The 16251-nt window shown below is 42.0% G+C and overlaps 1 protein-coding gene across 1 annotated transcript in view; it reads left to right on the top strand.

The window, feature by feature from the left end:
- Nucleotides 1–2055, top strand: part of epha8 (eph receptor A8) — a 416521-nt gene extending 414466 nt beyond the window's left edge. The window contains exon 17 of the mRNA XM_048615051.1: nt 1941–2055. Within this exon, the coding sequence (XP_048471008.1) occupies nt 1941–2055 (115 nt within the window). The remainder of the gene's footprint in view (nt 1–1940) is intronic.
- The last annotated feature ends 14196 nt before the right edge of the window (nt 2056–16251 follow it).

The raw sequence follows: 16251 nt of genomic DNA, 5'->3' as shown, positions 1-16251 counted from the left end.
GAGTTTAACCCTGAAAAATGTGAGGTGATTCATTTTGGAAGGACAAACTTGAAAGCAGAATACAAGGTTAACGGAAAGATTCTTGGCAGTGCGGAGGAGCAGAGGGATCTCGGGGTTCATGTTCACAGTTGCCTGAAAGCTGCCACCCAGGTGGATAGAGTTGTTAAGAAGAGTTGTTAAGAGTTGTATAGTGTGTTAGCTTTCAGTAATAGAGGGATTGAGTTCAAGAGCCGTGAAGTTATGCTCCAGCTATACTCCACATCTGGAGTATTGTGTTCAGTTCTGGTCGCCTCATTACAGGAAAGATGTGGAAGTGTTGGAAAAGGTCCAGAGGAGATTTACCAGGATGTTGCCTGGAATGGAGGGAAGGCCTTACGAGGAAAGGTTGAGAGAATTAGGGATTTTCTCTTTCGAACGATGAAGGATGAGAGGTGACTTGATAGAGGTGTACAAAATGATCAGAAGTCCAGATAGAGTGGACAGCCAGAGACTTTTTCCTTGGGTGGAGGTAGCTATTATGAGGGGGCATAGTTTTGAAGTGAGTGGAGGTCGATATAGGGGAGACATCAGAGGTAGGTTCTTTACTCAGAGAGTGGTCGGGGCGTGGAATGCATTGCCGGAGAGGGTGGTGGAGTCGGCCTCATTAGGGGCATTTAAGCGGCTATTAGCTATGCATATGGATGATAGTATAAGGCAGGGGTAGAGGTTGGATAGTCCTTAGGATTAGGGTAAAAGTTCGGCACATCATCGTGGGCCGAAGAGCCTGTACTGCGCTGTACTGTTCTATATTCTGTGTTCTATGTTCTATGTTTGTAAGGCTCTGACTGCTTTACTTTGTAATATGCTGACACTCATCAGGATATAAGTGGTGGCACATACAGACTAGCCACCGAATGACTGCATCTATGATATTCCTGCATTGGTTTAATCATCAAATAGCTGTCTAACACCGTCCTAAGCTTGATAGTGTTGTCACGCTCAATCCTCTCCTTGGAATAGGCCCTTCCAAGTATTATATGGAAGCATTTTTTCAAATGTATTTATTCTTTTTCCCTTTTCTGAAGTTTGACCTCATTTAGTAAGGAAGTTCTTTGTTCTACAATTCAACCTACCAACAGCTGATTCACTTCTTGATACTGACATACCAAAGCAGATCTGAGGTTCAGGCTTATCCAAAAAGGCAGAACCTTGAATACTCACTTTAAACCCGAGCTCTGAATAAGACACTTTTTAATTATTAATTCTCATCACAAGTATTTTTGACGATCGCCCTTAAATTCAAGATATTTCCCCTCCTTTTTCCATCTTGCATTTTTCTTTTCGAACAGAGAGACTGTGTGCTTCCAGCAGTCTCTCCTGTCTAATAGCAAATGGCTGTTTGCTCTCAGCAACTCAATCTCATCCCTTTCTCTGCACAGCCAGGCTTTTGTTGATCACTTCATGTAAACATATCAGCAGACACACACACACTCTTTTTCTCTCTCTCCCACACACACACACACACACACACACACATCCTCATCCTCAGTCCTTCTCCAACTAGTAATCTCTACATGGTTTTAGTCAACTATCCTTTCTGTAATAAAACATGATGTGAAGGTGCCGGTGTTGAGCTGGGGTGGACAAGGTCAGAAATCACATGACACCAGGTTATAGCCCAACAGGTTTATTTGAAAGCACAAGCTTTCAGCATCTTACACCTGAAGAAGGAGTAAGACTCCGAAAGCTTGTGTTTTCAAATAAACCTGTTGGAGTATAACCTGGTGTCGTATGATTTCTCACCTTGTAATAAAATAGGCATCAGTCTGACAGTAAACACTTTTACAAACTAAATGAAATGTTTTTAAGCTGCATGTAAAGCTGTGAAGTCTGGTCTCATTCATTTTTTGTATAAACTCTTTATTGTCTTTTGTCTTCCTGTCTTTGCCAATCAATCACAGGGACATCCGAAGACTTGGAATAACGTTGATGGGACATCAGAAGAAAATTCTCAGCAGCATTCAGATCATGAGGGAACAATTAATATGCTCAAATGGCCCAGGTATCCATGTATAGCCATTCAGAGTTTATGGTAGATCGTACATAGCTGAAGGCTAGTGTGCAATAAGGACACTATGGAAATCAAAATGGCTGAACATCAGTCTTTTATAATTTTGCCTTTAATGTAAACCAGAAAAGATTTACAAATGTGGGTTCTGCTTCTCTTCTGACACAACTCCTTGGACAATCTTATGATTATTGCCCACCATTTTATAATGGACAATTTCACGCAGACATCTTTCTCTCGAAGAATGAACTGTGCGCAATGTGCTAATGATCATGTTTGACCTTCCAACCCCCTGAATTGACAATGACCTCACTGAAAACATCAAGAAGCAGGAATGAGGAGCTTGTCAAAGTGGTGTAAGTACCTCATTCCACGAAAGTGCACTAACTCCAGTTAAGGATATGGTCCTATGTAAGAAAGCTGCTTCAGGAGAACAGGAAAGTGGAGTTAATATGACCAGGAGCTTCAGGACCAGTTCTGTGCAGCTACAAAACCCAATCATTGTCACAATTTCTTGAGAGCAGGCTTCCACTTTAATACACATGTTTACCAGGAAGAATTTAAATCAGAATTTTTATGACATTAGGAGCTCTGTGGACGTGTTAAAAATGTACAAAATTTTGGAAAGAAATTATTTAACCATTTATTCATCATTGAATTGAAGTTTGGAGAGCGCAGATACTTTACGGATTGCTCGTTTGTCTGAAGTTGTTGGTTTGGAGATTGCAGTTCTGACATGAGAATAGTTTGACACATTCAGTATACTGAAACCAGGACGGATAGGAAATATATCAAACTGTGCATTTATCAGTCAATCAGATTAAATTTTTAACTGTCTATAAAATGTACCCCCCTTCACCCCATTTACTATTTTGGTTGCACAAATAATTGGACCTTTTCAACTTCTAAAGTTAGAAGACATGAAGATCGTACTGATCAGCCAAGTTTGGTGGAGTTAACAGCAAAATCGGATCAGCCATGTTCTTATTGAATGAGCAAAACAAGCTCAAGGGGTGAATGGCCAACTCCTGCTCCTACTTCTTATGATCTTAATGATGAAGGGGGTCATTCACTGGGCAAGTTTTGGAATGTCAGCACCTGCAAATACACTAGACCAGAACAAATGCCTGGTTATTGTTCCACATAACCTCTTAGACTTGCTGTGGTCTATGTCTGATACTTATAGGGTTAGTTTAGCTCGGATGGATGCCAACAGTGTGGGTTCAATTCCTGCACCAGCTGAGGTTACCATGAAAGATTCTCATTCTCAACCTCTCCCCTTGCCTGAGGCATGGTGTCTCTCAGGTTACAGCACTACCATTCATCTCTCTAATGAGAGGGCACCCTGTGGTCTGGTAAGACCCCAGTGACTTACTTTACTTTTACAATGAGCTTTCAGATGCTGGTGTAAAAACTGAACTGAGCTATACAGAGGCCAGCAGTGCTTGTGAGCTCTGGCACCCTCGCATTGATAGAGTAATTATTGTCATCACAACAAGATTAACTGCAGCCATATGTGCGAGACAACAACTTAAGATCAACACATGGAGTAAGAATAAGGATCACTGTAGTGTTGATGTCCCATCAACAGATATCCCATTCACATTCAGCAACCAGTGTGTCCATCACATATAGGAGCCAACTATCATTCTCTTCAATCTGACTCCTTGATTCCAGTATTGGTACAGTTTTTGGCATTGGAGTTGTGAGTCTATAGCAACAGTATTGCTTCAAGTTCCTCCGCCAAGCCATCATGTGTGGTATCTGAGTACTAAGAGAGGACTAAATAACTATGACTCCATGTTTGAATCAGAAGAACGTCATCTAGAGTTTATTCTTGCAGATTCATTTAGTTAAATTAGACTCCAAGGTGGTAAACAGTAAGGACTGTATTTGTCAGTTGTGTGTTCCTGCTTCCTAACATAGGAACTGGAACTTGAAAGGGAGTCATGAGCCTTTAAATCAATTGCATGATTTACCTCTCATGGAGTCAGTTGTGGAGTGTGAGCCTCTCAGAGGTTCTGGACCTGTGTTTTCAGACAGTTCGTGGTGTGAATTGCAGTGTTTGTGCAAAGTCTTTATAATTACCACCTTAGAACAGTTTGAATGAATATTTTAGTATTTACTATTCTATGGTAGCATTAGTTAACTGTAAAAACAATAGATACCTTTTTGTACTCCAGAAAGAGAGAGAGACATTGTCACATTTCAAGTCCTGCATCTCTCCAGATTGTATAACTGATAAGTTGTCATGTTAGAATCCTGCAGTATTTACCAGTTGATTTTCTACAATGCATCGGGTAAAGCTACAAAGTTAATACATTTGTAATGTAAGGATATGAAGTACATTGCTAGAAACTAACACGTACATTCTATAAACAGTAAGCAGCCTAGTGGTAATATTTTGTTAAAAGAATAAAACTATTGGTTAACACCTTGGAATAACACTAACTGGCAACATTCAGGGTATCATTAGACCAGAAATGATCCCATGATTTATATGTTCATCCCTCACTGTTCTTTCTCATTGACCTCATCATCACTTTATTTCGTGCCAAATGAGTGAATTAAAAATCAATTAAGCAAATGAACCTTATCTTTCTGAGGATAGTGTTTTCATACATGAACTTACGCAGTATGTAGCTGACTTGAGACAAGAGCAATGATTGCCCAGACTTCTCTGTGACAATCCCCTAATATTATTATTGTTTTCCAAGCTCTGTGAGATATTGTTGGACGTCCCCTGCGCCTGTATGACCATTTTGGGCTGTGTGTGCTTGTGTGGAATTCCAGCTCAGTGGTGGAGCTTCAGATTCAATGGATCTGTGGTGGAACTCCAGGCTCTGTGTGTCTGTGGTGGAGTTCCTGAGTCTGCGGGCCTGTGGTGAAGTTCCCTGCTCCATGGTTTTGTAGTGGAGCTCCAGGTCTGTGGGTCTGTGATGGAGTTCCTTGCCCTGTGGGTCTGTGATGGAGCTCCAGGGTCTGTGGTGGAGTTCCTGAGTCTCTGATTGAGTTCCCTGCCCTGTCAGTCTATGTTGGAGCTCTGGGCTCTGTGGGTTTCTGCTGGAGCTCTGGGTTCTGTGGGTCTATGCTGGAGCTCTGAGCTCTGTGGGTCTGTGGTGGAGCTCTGGGCTCTGTGGGTCTGTGGTGGAGCTCTGGGCTCTTTGGGTCTGTGGTGGAGCTCTGGGCTCTGTGAGTCTGTGGTGGAGATCCGGGCTCTGTGGGTCTGGTCTGTGGTGGAGCTCTGGACTCTTTGGGTCTGTGTTGGAGCTCTGGGCTCTATAGATCTGTATTGGAACTCTGGGCTCAATAGGTCTGTGATGGACCACCAGGCTCTGGGCTCTATAGTGTAGTTCTGATCTCTAGGGTCTGTGGCGGAGCTCCGGGCTGTATGGGTCTATGGTGGAGTTCCTAGCTCTGTGGGTCTATATGGTGGAGCTCCAGTATCTGTCAGTTTGTGGGGGAGCTCCCAGGTCTGTAGTGGAGTTCCTGTCTCTGTGGGTATGTGGTGGAGTTGGCATGCCATGTGATACTGTAGTGGAGTTGTTATTCGTTTATGTTTTTGTTACTTATTCATGGATGTAAACATTTCTGACAAGACCAACATTTTTGTCCATTGCTAATGCTAACAACGATTATCTTGTTCTGTTTCTGTAGATCTAAAGATTAGGAGCAGTCTCCACAAAAGGTTGTGGATCCTGAATCAACTGATGTCAATATCAAGGGATATGCAGCAGAGAGATGTAAATAGAACTGAGATACTGATCAGTCACAATCTAATTGCATTAACAATCCTGATTGTTATAGAAACTTGAATGTGCTCCTCACATATTGCCCAAAAGACCATATAGTTAGTTTATCTCCAAGCTCATTTTTATAATGCATTGAGATGTCAAACAGCACTTGATTTGCCGCCTATTGATTGTGTGGAGGAGTGTAGTCTGCAGGGTGCCAGACCTGAAGTTTGGTTTTTGTGGTGAATAGACCACTCTCGGGTTTGCAGGGTTTAAGTAGACAAAGATTTTCTTGGACAGTTGTATCTCTTGTAAGAGTATGTTGTGTTCTTTGGGCCAAGAATCTCAATCCTCTTGGGCTGTCTTGGGCTGCATGGTTGTTTCCAAATTCGAATTATCCCCTCCCCAGGAGGTGGCACCATGACTGGGCACTCAGTAGGTTTCTGAGTGGTGCATTGATAGTGTCCCTGCCTCTGAGCCAGGAGACCGGGTTTCAAGTCCCACCTGCTCCAGTGGTGTGTAATAATGTGTGAGCAGGTTGATTAGAAAATATATCTGATACAGACAAGTAGATCAATTACATTGCATATTGCTGCAGCAGAGCCAATAAATGACCTCAGTGCATCACCCTTGTCAGCAGTGTCCCTCTAAATCCTGGCTGCCAAATGAATATCCTGCAATAACAGTTATGGTTCGAACAACAAACCTGTATGGAATGACACCACCTCTTTATGGCAGGAAATCTGCCACCTTCCCAGTCACATGTTATTTATAAATATTCCAGTGATTGTGACAGCCCAGTGAGTATCCATGATGATTTTTAGATGCAAATAGACTTTGGGTCCTTCACAAGTACCTTCACCTGGGAATACTGCCCCCTTCAAGTTCCCCTCCAAGCCCACACCATACTGATTTGGAAATACACCACAGCCCCTTCAGTGTCATTGAGTTAAAATCTTGGAAATCTCTTCCTAACAGCACTGGGTGGATTCCTGCATCACACGGACTGTAGTGGTTCAAAAAGGTGGCTCACCACCACCTTCTCAATTAGGAATGGGCAGTAATTGCTGGCCCAGTCAATGATATCCACATCTCATGAACAAATATAAAAAGTTGTTGTAAACCTCTATCATTCCCTCCTCTTGTCTCCAAAAGACTGTAAAATTGGGCCAACAGATGCACAGATATATTAATATAATTTGCTTTACACCTTGGGTGAAAGGTATAATGTAAGAGTGACCCAACTGGGACAAAGTTCAGGAGGCAGCAGAGTTCAGACGCGTGGCATTTTATTCAAGCTATTGCCAGTATCATGCAGGGAGAGGCCAGAGACCACTCTGAATCTGGTCTTAACATGGGGCTCAGTTGCCTTCCTACTTTCCGGCTCAGATCAGAAAAGAAGTCAATGATGCTCTGATTTTCCCAGTGGGAAACAGCATTTTTATACATTTCATGTTACAATAACTACATGCAACATTGTCATTGTTCCTTCACCTTGACCTGTACACCCAATCCTGTGAAACACTTGGTCAATGATGGACACCCCTATGAACAGCCCTGGATTCCCAAAGATCTCATGATGTTTACCAAATATAGTAGTCAGCAGGCCTTGGGATCTCACAATGCATCCTATTAATTCACATTCCAAAGCTAAGAGCATAAGAACTAGGAGCAGGGGTAGGCCATCTGGCCCCTCGAGCCTGCCCTGCCATTTAATAAGATCATGGCTGATCTTTTTGAGACTCAGCTCCACTTACCCGCCCACTCACCATAACCCTTAATTCCTTTACTGTTCAAAAATTTATCTAGCCTTGCCTTAAAAACATTCAGTGAGGTAGCTACAAACGCTTCACTGGGCAGGGAATTCCACAGATTCACAACCCTTTCGGTGAAGAAGTTCCTCCTGACCTCAGTCCTACATCGGCTTCCCTTTATTTTGAGGCGATGCCCTCTAGTCCTAGTTTCACCTGCTAGCGGAAACAACCTCCCTGCCTCCACTTTATCTATTCCCTTCATAATCTTATATGTTTCTATAAGATCTCCCCTCATTCTTCTGAATTCAATGAGTATAATCCCAGTCTACTCAGTCTGTCTTCATAATCCAACCCTCTCAACTCTGGAATCAACCGAGTGAATCTCCTCTGACCCCCTCCAGTGCCAGTATATCCCTTCTCAAGTAAGGAGACCAAAACTGCACACAGTACTCCAGGCGTGGCCTCACCAGGACCCTATACAGCTGCAGCATAGCCTCCCTGTTTTTAAACTCCATCCCTCGAGCAATGGAGACAAAATTCCATTTGCCTTTTTAATCACCTGCTGCACCTGCAATCCCACCTTCAGCGATTCATGCACAAGGACACACAAGTCCCTCTGCACAGCAGCGTGCTGCAATTTTTTACCATTTAAAACATAGTCCATTTTGCTGTTATTCCTACCAAAATGGATGACCTCACACTTATCAACATTGTACTCCATCTGCCAGACCTTTGCCCATTCACTTAGACTATCTATATCCCTCTGCAGACTTTCAGTGTCTTCTGCACACTTTGCTCTACCACTCACCTTAGTGTCATCTGCGAATTTTGACACACCACACTTAGTCCCCAACTCCAAATCATCTATATAAATTGTAAACAATTGAGGTCCCAACACTGATCCCTGAGGCACACCACTAGCTACTGACCGCCAACCAGAAAAACACCCATTTACCCCTACTCTTTGCTTTCTACTGGTCAACCAATCCTCTATCTGTGCCAATACATTACCTGTAATACCATGCAACTTTATCTTATGTAGCAGCCTTTGGTGTGGCACCTTGTCAAATGCCTTCTGGAAATCCAGATACACCACATCCACAGGTTCCCCATTGTCCACCATGCAAGTAATGTCCTCAAAGAATTCCACCAAATTAGTTAAACATGACCTACCCTTCATGAACCCCTGCTGAGTGTTCCCAATGGGACAATTTATATCCAGATGTCTTGCTATTTCTTCCTTAATGATAGATTCAAGCATTTTCCCCACTACCAAAGTTAAGCTAACTGGCCTATAGTTACCTGCTTTTTGTCTACTTCCTTTTTTAAAGAGTGGCATCACATTGGCTGTTTTCCAATCTGCCGGAACCACCCCAGATCCCAGTGAATTTTGGTTAGTAACTACTAGTGTATTTGCTATTTCCCCCATCACCTCTTTTAGCACCGTGGGATGCATTTCATCAGGGCCAGGAGACTTGTCTACCTTTAGCACCATTAGCTTGCCCAGCACTGCCTCCTTAGTGATAATGATAGTTTCTAGGTCCTCACCTGCTATAACCTTCTTGCCATTAGTTTTTGGCATGTTATTTGTGTCTTCCACTGTGAAAACCGACACAAAATAACTGTTTAATGTCTCGGCTATTTCCTCATTCACAGTTGTTTAAATTAGCCTTCTCATCCTCTAAAGGACCAATGTTTACCTTCGCCACTCTTTTACGATTTACATATTTATAGAAACTTTTGCTGCCTGTTTTTATATTCTGAGCTAGTTTACTCTCATAATCTATCTTACTTTTCTTTATAACTTTTTCTGTGGCTTTCTGTTGGCCTTTAACGATTTCCCAGTTTACTAGTTTCCCACTACTCTTTGCTTTTTTGTATGTTTTTTTTTTCAATCTGATACTTTCCTTTATTTCCTTAGACATCCATGGCTGGCTCTCTCTTTTCCTACAGTTCTTCCTTATCACTGGAATATACTTCTGCTGAGCACTGTGAAAAATTGTTTTGGAAGTCCTCCACTGTTCCTCAATTGACCCACCATAAAATTTTTGCTCCCATTCTACCTTACCTAACGTCTTCCTCATTCCTTCATAGTCTCCTTTGTTTAAGCACAGGACATAGGTACTGGATTTAAACTTCTCATGCTCCATCTGTATTTTAAATTTGACCATACTGTGATCGCTCCTTCCGAGAGGATCCCTAACTGTGAGATCATTAATTATTCCTGTCTCATTACACAGGACTAGATCTAGGATAGCTTGCTCCCTCGTAGTTTCCATTGCATATTGTTCAAGGAAATTATCGCGGATGCATTCTATGAACCCCTCCTCAAGGCTACCATGACCGACCTGGTTTGACCAATTGATATGTAGATTAAAATCCCCCATGATAATTGCTGTACCATTTTTACATGCATTAGCTATTTCTATGTTTACTGCCCACCCCACCATGATGTCATTATTTGGTGGCCTATAGACCACACCTATCAGTGACTTCTCTCTGCTATTCCTAATTTCCACCCAAATGGATACAACATTTTGTTCAGTAGAACCTATATGATCTCTCACTACCGCCCTGATATCACCCTTAAAAATCAGAACAACACCACCTCCCTTACCTTCCTGTCTGTCCTTCCGAACAGTTTGATACTCCTGGATATTTTACTCCCAGTCATGACCATCCTGTAACCATGTCTCTGTAATGGCCACTAAATCATACCCATTTGCCATGATTTGCACCGTCAACTCATCCACCTTGTTTCGAATGCTCCGAGCATTCAGATAAAGTGCCCTTATGCCAGTTTTTGCACCTTCTTTTTGGGTCCTATTACCTCCATTACTAACAACTCTTGAGTTCTCCTTCCCTTTAACATTTTTCCTAATTTTCAATGGAGTTGAAGCTTCCTCGTCACCTGTTAACCTGCTGCTTTGACTTACATTAATTGTTATTCTCCCTCTACGCTCACTTCTCCCTTCCCCCCTACTTACTAGTTTAAAGTCCTATTAACCACCCTATTTACCCTTTTTGCCAGAACTTTGGACCCGGCCCTGTTCAGATGGAGTCCATCCCAGCGGTATAGATCCCTCCTGTCCCAGAACTGATGCCCGTGCCCCATGAAAAGGAAACCATCTTTCCCTTTTAGCCATGTGTTTACTTCCCTGATCCTCGCCTCCCTATGCCAATTTGCACGTGGCTCGGGCAGCAATCCAGAGATTATGACCCTTGAAGACCTGTTTTTTTAATTTTGTTCCTAGTTTTCATAATCCCGAAACAGGTCTTTTTTCCTAGTCCTGCCTATGTTGTTGGTACCTACGTGGACCACAACAACTGGATCCTCCCCCTCCCTCTCTAGTATCCTCTCAAGCTGGTCAGAGATGTCTCGCACCCTGGCACCGGGCAGGCAACACGCCATGCGGGATTCTCTATCCTGCTCGCAAAGGATACTGTCTATCCCCTGATGATGGAATCCCCTACAACTACAATCTGTCTTTTTGCCCCCCCCTCTTGAATGGCCTCCTGGACCTTGGTGCCATGATCAGTTGACTCATCCTTCCTGCAGCCCTGTTCCTCATCCACACAGGGAGCAAGTGCCTCAAACCTGTGGGAGACAATGTCAAGGGCTGCGGCTCCTGTGTCCCTGTCTTCAGCGTCCCTCTACCTTCCTCATTCGCAGTCATGCACTGCTGTCTCTGCCCGCCGATCGAATTAACATTAGTTAATCTACCAGGTGTGACTGCCTCCTGGAACACAGCATCCAGGTATTTCTCCCCCTCCCGGATGTGCGACAGTGTTTGGAGTTCGGATTCCAGCTCATCAATTTTGAGCCGGAGCTCCTCAAGTAGCCAACACTTGCTGCAGATGTGGTCACTGCCGTTCTCAATAGGATCAGCTAGCTCCCACATCATACAGCTACAACACATCACCTGGCCTGCCATCTCTACTTAGTTAATTATTTAACTCCCAAATTTATTGGGTGAAAGCTTACCTTCCCGGGCTGCCCTTGCGCTTTCTCCCGGACTCCCGCCGCTGAAACAACTGAAAAGGAACGGTTATACTCTGGACATTTCCCAAACTTGCTTATCTCTAAGGACTGCTCGAATCCTGTTGTTCATTTAAATTCCCACTGCCCTAAGCATGTGAGATACAAAAGAAGTTATTTCTTACTAAATACTATAAAATTCATAATGTTAGTTCTGCTATAAAGTTGGTTAAGTGTAAAGTTTTATGTTTACGTTTACTGTTAGAAAACTTTAGCTAATGGGTTGTGGACAATTTATTTCTTACTGCATTTACTAGGCACCCTATCTTTATCCTTGAGTGTCTTATAATATGTTCATTCGACCCACATTCCAACATCTACTAGTTTCTGGACCTATGATTCATTTCCCCCTTTAATGATATGTGGGCTACTTTTACTATCTGAGACTGGTCTGCTCTCATAATTTTATTTGAACCTTTTCCTCTAAAGCTTTTAGTGATTTTTGTATAACTACTATAACTACTTCTGAATCTATCTTGGTGATTATCTGAAGAACTTTTAACTAGAATCTATTTTTAATATTGTAAATAATTCGAGAAAAACAACTAATTATTGTGAAATGTTCTTAACTGTTGTTTTCCAGCTGCACATTCTATCTCAATGCAGTAACTAGTACTCTCAATTACACAGGCCTGCCATTGTTCTACTTGTGGAGATTACATGAAGCCAATACTTTTCCCAAGCTTTCTAACTGCTGTTAGGCATATTCAGCAGAGCTAGAGGGGCAGCTATTGGCCATTTTGTGCCGCTTAGTCATGGGCAGCCTTAACATATACTTATAATTGTCATCATGGCCAATCCACCTCAGCCGCACATCTTTGGACTGTGGGAGGAAACGCACACAATCATGGGCAGAATGTGCAAACTCTGCACAGCCCGAGGGTGGAATCGAACCCAGGCCCCTGGCACTGTATGGCAGCAGTGCTAACCACTGAGCCACTGAACTGCTCCTCCTTAATTACTTTGTCCAAAAGATCTTGTTCTTGTGAAAAGATTCAGTGAGTGACCGTTTGATTCTTAGTCTGTCATGACTGAAGGCTCTGGTCCACCCAATGTCATGCTTCTTTGGGCATCGAGTCATCCCCATTTTAACCTAGAATTGTTCCTGTTTCTGGTAGGAAACAACCCTTCTCATTTCACCTTGGTGTCATTCCGAATTCCATCAGGAAGCAAACCATTTCCATATCTTTCATAGCTGAACTCTTAATTTGTTTTATGTACCCTAGGAAAAATATCACTTCCTTGTTTACCTGAAGAACCATGATTTCCTCATTGAGCTGTCTTTAGTTACTTCACTCACAGACCCATCCCTTCGTCTGCAATCATGATTTGACCCAGCAGCTTCTCGATCTAGTGGATCATAAAGTAAACGTGCTCACCATCTGTTGTTATCGCTGTTTAATCTGGTGCTGGTTATCGAGCCCCAGGGACACAGCAACCTTTAGCCAATTATTGTCATGAAAAGACCATCTTGAGTCAGCAGGTTAGAAATAAGAAATGATTTTATTCAAGTAGATGCAGTCACCTGGGAGCCTCGTTCCACAAAACAGTACATTTTGATAGTATTCTTGTTTCTGCTCCCCCATAATTAATTTCATCATTTCACAACTCATTAGCCAATTGGCCTCATGTTTGTTTAACATTCTGGGGCATTCTGTTCTGTGGCAAACACATCAAAGCTAATGTCTAAAGATGTGTGACAGACCATTTACGACTGAAATGATCAGAAATTTCTTCGCCCAGGGGGTGGTGAGCCTGTGGAATTATCTGCTACAAAGAGCCAAAAATGAATGTTCTCAAGGAGTTAGATACAGTTCTGAGGGCCAAAGGAATCAAATGGGGAGAAATCAGGAAAAGGAACTGAGTTGAATGATCAGCCATGATCATATTGAATGGCTTGAAGGGCTGAATGGCCTACTCTAATTCTTATATTCTATGTTTCTACGATTCTAATGTTGCCTTCACCCACTGTGCTCCAACAGGGCTACGTGGTGCACTAACAGAAAACCTCACTGCCATTATATTTAGTTTCCATTGCTTTTCTATTCTTCTGAGTTCTTATACCTCAGTAACTAAACCAGAAATCACAAAATAATTACAACTAGGACAGGCCAAAGAGAGAGACAGACTGAAGCACTCTCACCAGTTTTAAGCTACTACATATTGTTGGTTTTAAAATTACTCTGCAAGACACCAACAGATGGACATTTTGCACATTCTCACTCATTACCAATTTAGCAAAAACAATAAACGGAGCATTTAAGTCCTATTGGAGTCCCTTGATCTGTGTTCCTGTGCTGGAGTTCCAGGCTCTGTGGTGGAGTTCCAAGTTCTAGGGGTCCGAGGTAGATCTGCAGAATCTGTGGATCTGTGGTGAAGCGCAGTGTTTATGGGTCTTGGGTGGAGTTCCAGAGTCAGTGAGTCTATGGTAAAGTCCCACTGTTTATGGTTCTGGGGCAGAGCTCCAGAATCTGTGGTTTTGGGGCAGAGCTCCAAAAACTGTGGGTCTGGGGCAGAGCTCCAGAATCTGTGGGTCTCAGGTGGAGCTCCACGATCTGTGAGTCTGGCACAGAGCTCAGGAGCTGTGAGTTGAGTTCCAGATTTTGTGTGTTTGTGGCAGGGCTGCACATTCTGTGGTGAATCTCCAGGCTAGAATAGTACCTTTGTGAATATAGTGAAGAATAACATTTCAGGTAAATGTGTTAAGTGTTCAGATGTCTGTATTAAATTTCAAAATCGTTATCTTTCTTGATTTGGGGAAAACAAACAGTTAAGAATTGCTGCTTTCATTCAGGCTATCAGTGTTTGGTGCAGAGAAAGGCTGCTTGCATTCTACTCATTAATTTTCATAATATCTGAAGAGAGGCTATTGTGGAGAACAGCTTTGAGTAATATATGTTTAAGAAGGTTGAATCCTACAGGGATGTTATCAAGTTAATGAAAGTTTAAGTGATCCCTTAATTTTGACACATTACTTCTATCTATATCAGGAATAAACCTATCTAGCAGGGTCACTAATAGTCGTGCTTCTTAGTGATCACTGTTAGTTCCTGAAAACTTAAGTTAACAAATCTTATGAGATTTATGGTTTTAATGAATATCTTGTACTCATTACTACACTGCACTAAATAGTCAAACTGTCTGTCTGAGGCACATAATTGAAGGCCAAATTGAATTTTACTTAATAAATATGAGATATAGAACTGCTTGGTAACTCACTGCAGATTGTTAACTGCATAAATCTGCAGTAATGGGTCACAAATTCCCCTAAGCATAAACATCATCAGCATCAGCAGTGAACACTGATGGCCACACTAGGCTCAGAACACAATTTCAATGTATATTTTATTGAAATTATCAGATAAAATTTGAGCACAAATTGATCCAGAATCATCAGACTCATGCAAAGGGGCCACAGACTGGAAAACTGTCACACTGGTTTATACAAGGTGTTCTTCTGAAGCTAAGGCCAGAGCCCATTGGCGCGTAATCACTATCAGCAAAATTTGTAATGCATGTGTCAGCACATTCATGTGGCATTCCTCTGGGTCCAATTTGAATGTATTTGTCAATTCAGTTACTGTAATTGAATACTGTTTAAATTGAGCAGCAGGTCAATTTCATTAAAACTCACTACCACAGCTTTTTGGAAAGCCAAAATAAGAGAATATTCGATTGTGATGTTGGACTAGATTTTAACTTTGAGCGATTGGTAAGGGCAGTGAACTACCATCCTGCTTTCAGTTTCTTCCCTTCTTGTTTCCATTGAAGCCAATGGGTGCAGATGTAAAATATCTGCTGATTTGATTTTTCCCAAATAACAATCAAACAATTTCACCTTCAGTAGAAGAGTGAAGCTATCTCACTAGGGGATTCTTGATGCTAGCCTGGTATTGTCCACAGCAGCAGATCTCCCACCTTACAGTATCTTTAATCTATCAAATAAACATTGTGGCATCACTCCCAGGATCTGATACTGTTTGTCAAGATGTGGAGGTGCCGGTGTTGGACTGGAGTCTGACACTGTTTATCAAAACCATGACTCGGTTTATTCTGTTGTCTAGGTCCTCTATCTGAATTATTGTTTCATTTTATTCCGTATATGAGTTGAATTTGTTTCTTATTCAAACTAGATTTGCATGTGTAAAACAATGAGCAGCAAAGTTTGGCTCGCCCACTCTCACTGACTTTCAAAGACCTGTGCTTCAACAATAAAGAGTGTGAGTAACAACATCACACATTCCACAATTTGCATGATTTAATTAATATTCATTTCTCGCAACTTATCACATACAACGTATCAGCAGAATTCAGCTAGTTTGCTGTGAAATAAAGGCTTTGCACCTAAGCAAGTTAGAATTGAAAACAAGCAACAGCAGATTAGCTGCCTGTTACACCTCCGCGCTACATTTCTCGTCACTGATTTCAATCTGCTATCATCCACTCTTTACCACCTCCAGAAGTTCTAATCAGCTCTTCCAATTTACAAGAATGAAAATCATGATCTTAGTTAATATTGTACATAGAAAGAAGTCCACAAGTGTGTGAAAGGGCCCTTTTCTAATTTCACCAATATGATTGGAATCTAATATATTCTTCAAAAATGGTTTGTTTGCACTCTCCAAATAACAGTGAGCAAAGCTGCAAGATCCTCTGTTTCCCTTTTGGAGTTCCTTC

This window comes from Rhincodon typus, chromosome 31 (genome assembly GCF_021869965.1).
Source record: "Rhincodon typus isolate 14 chromosome 31, sRhiTyp1.1, whole genome shotgun sequence".
NCBI classification, from domain to species: Eukaryota; Metazoa; Chordata; class Chondrichthyes; order Orectolobiformes; family Rhincodontidae; genus Rhincodon; species Rhincodon typus.
Note: the sequence above shows the minus strand (reverse complement) of the source record. Positions and strands in the feature narration are given on the sequence as shown.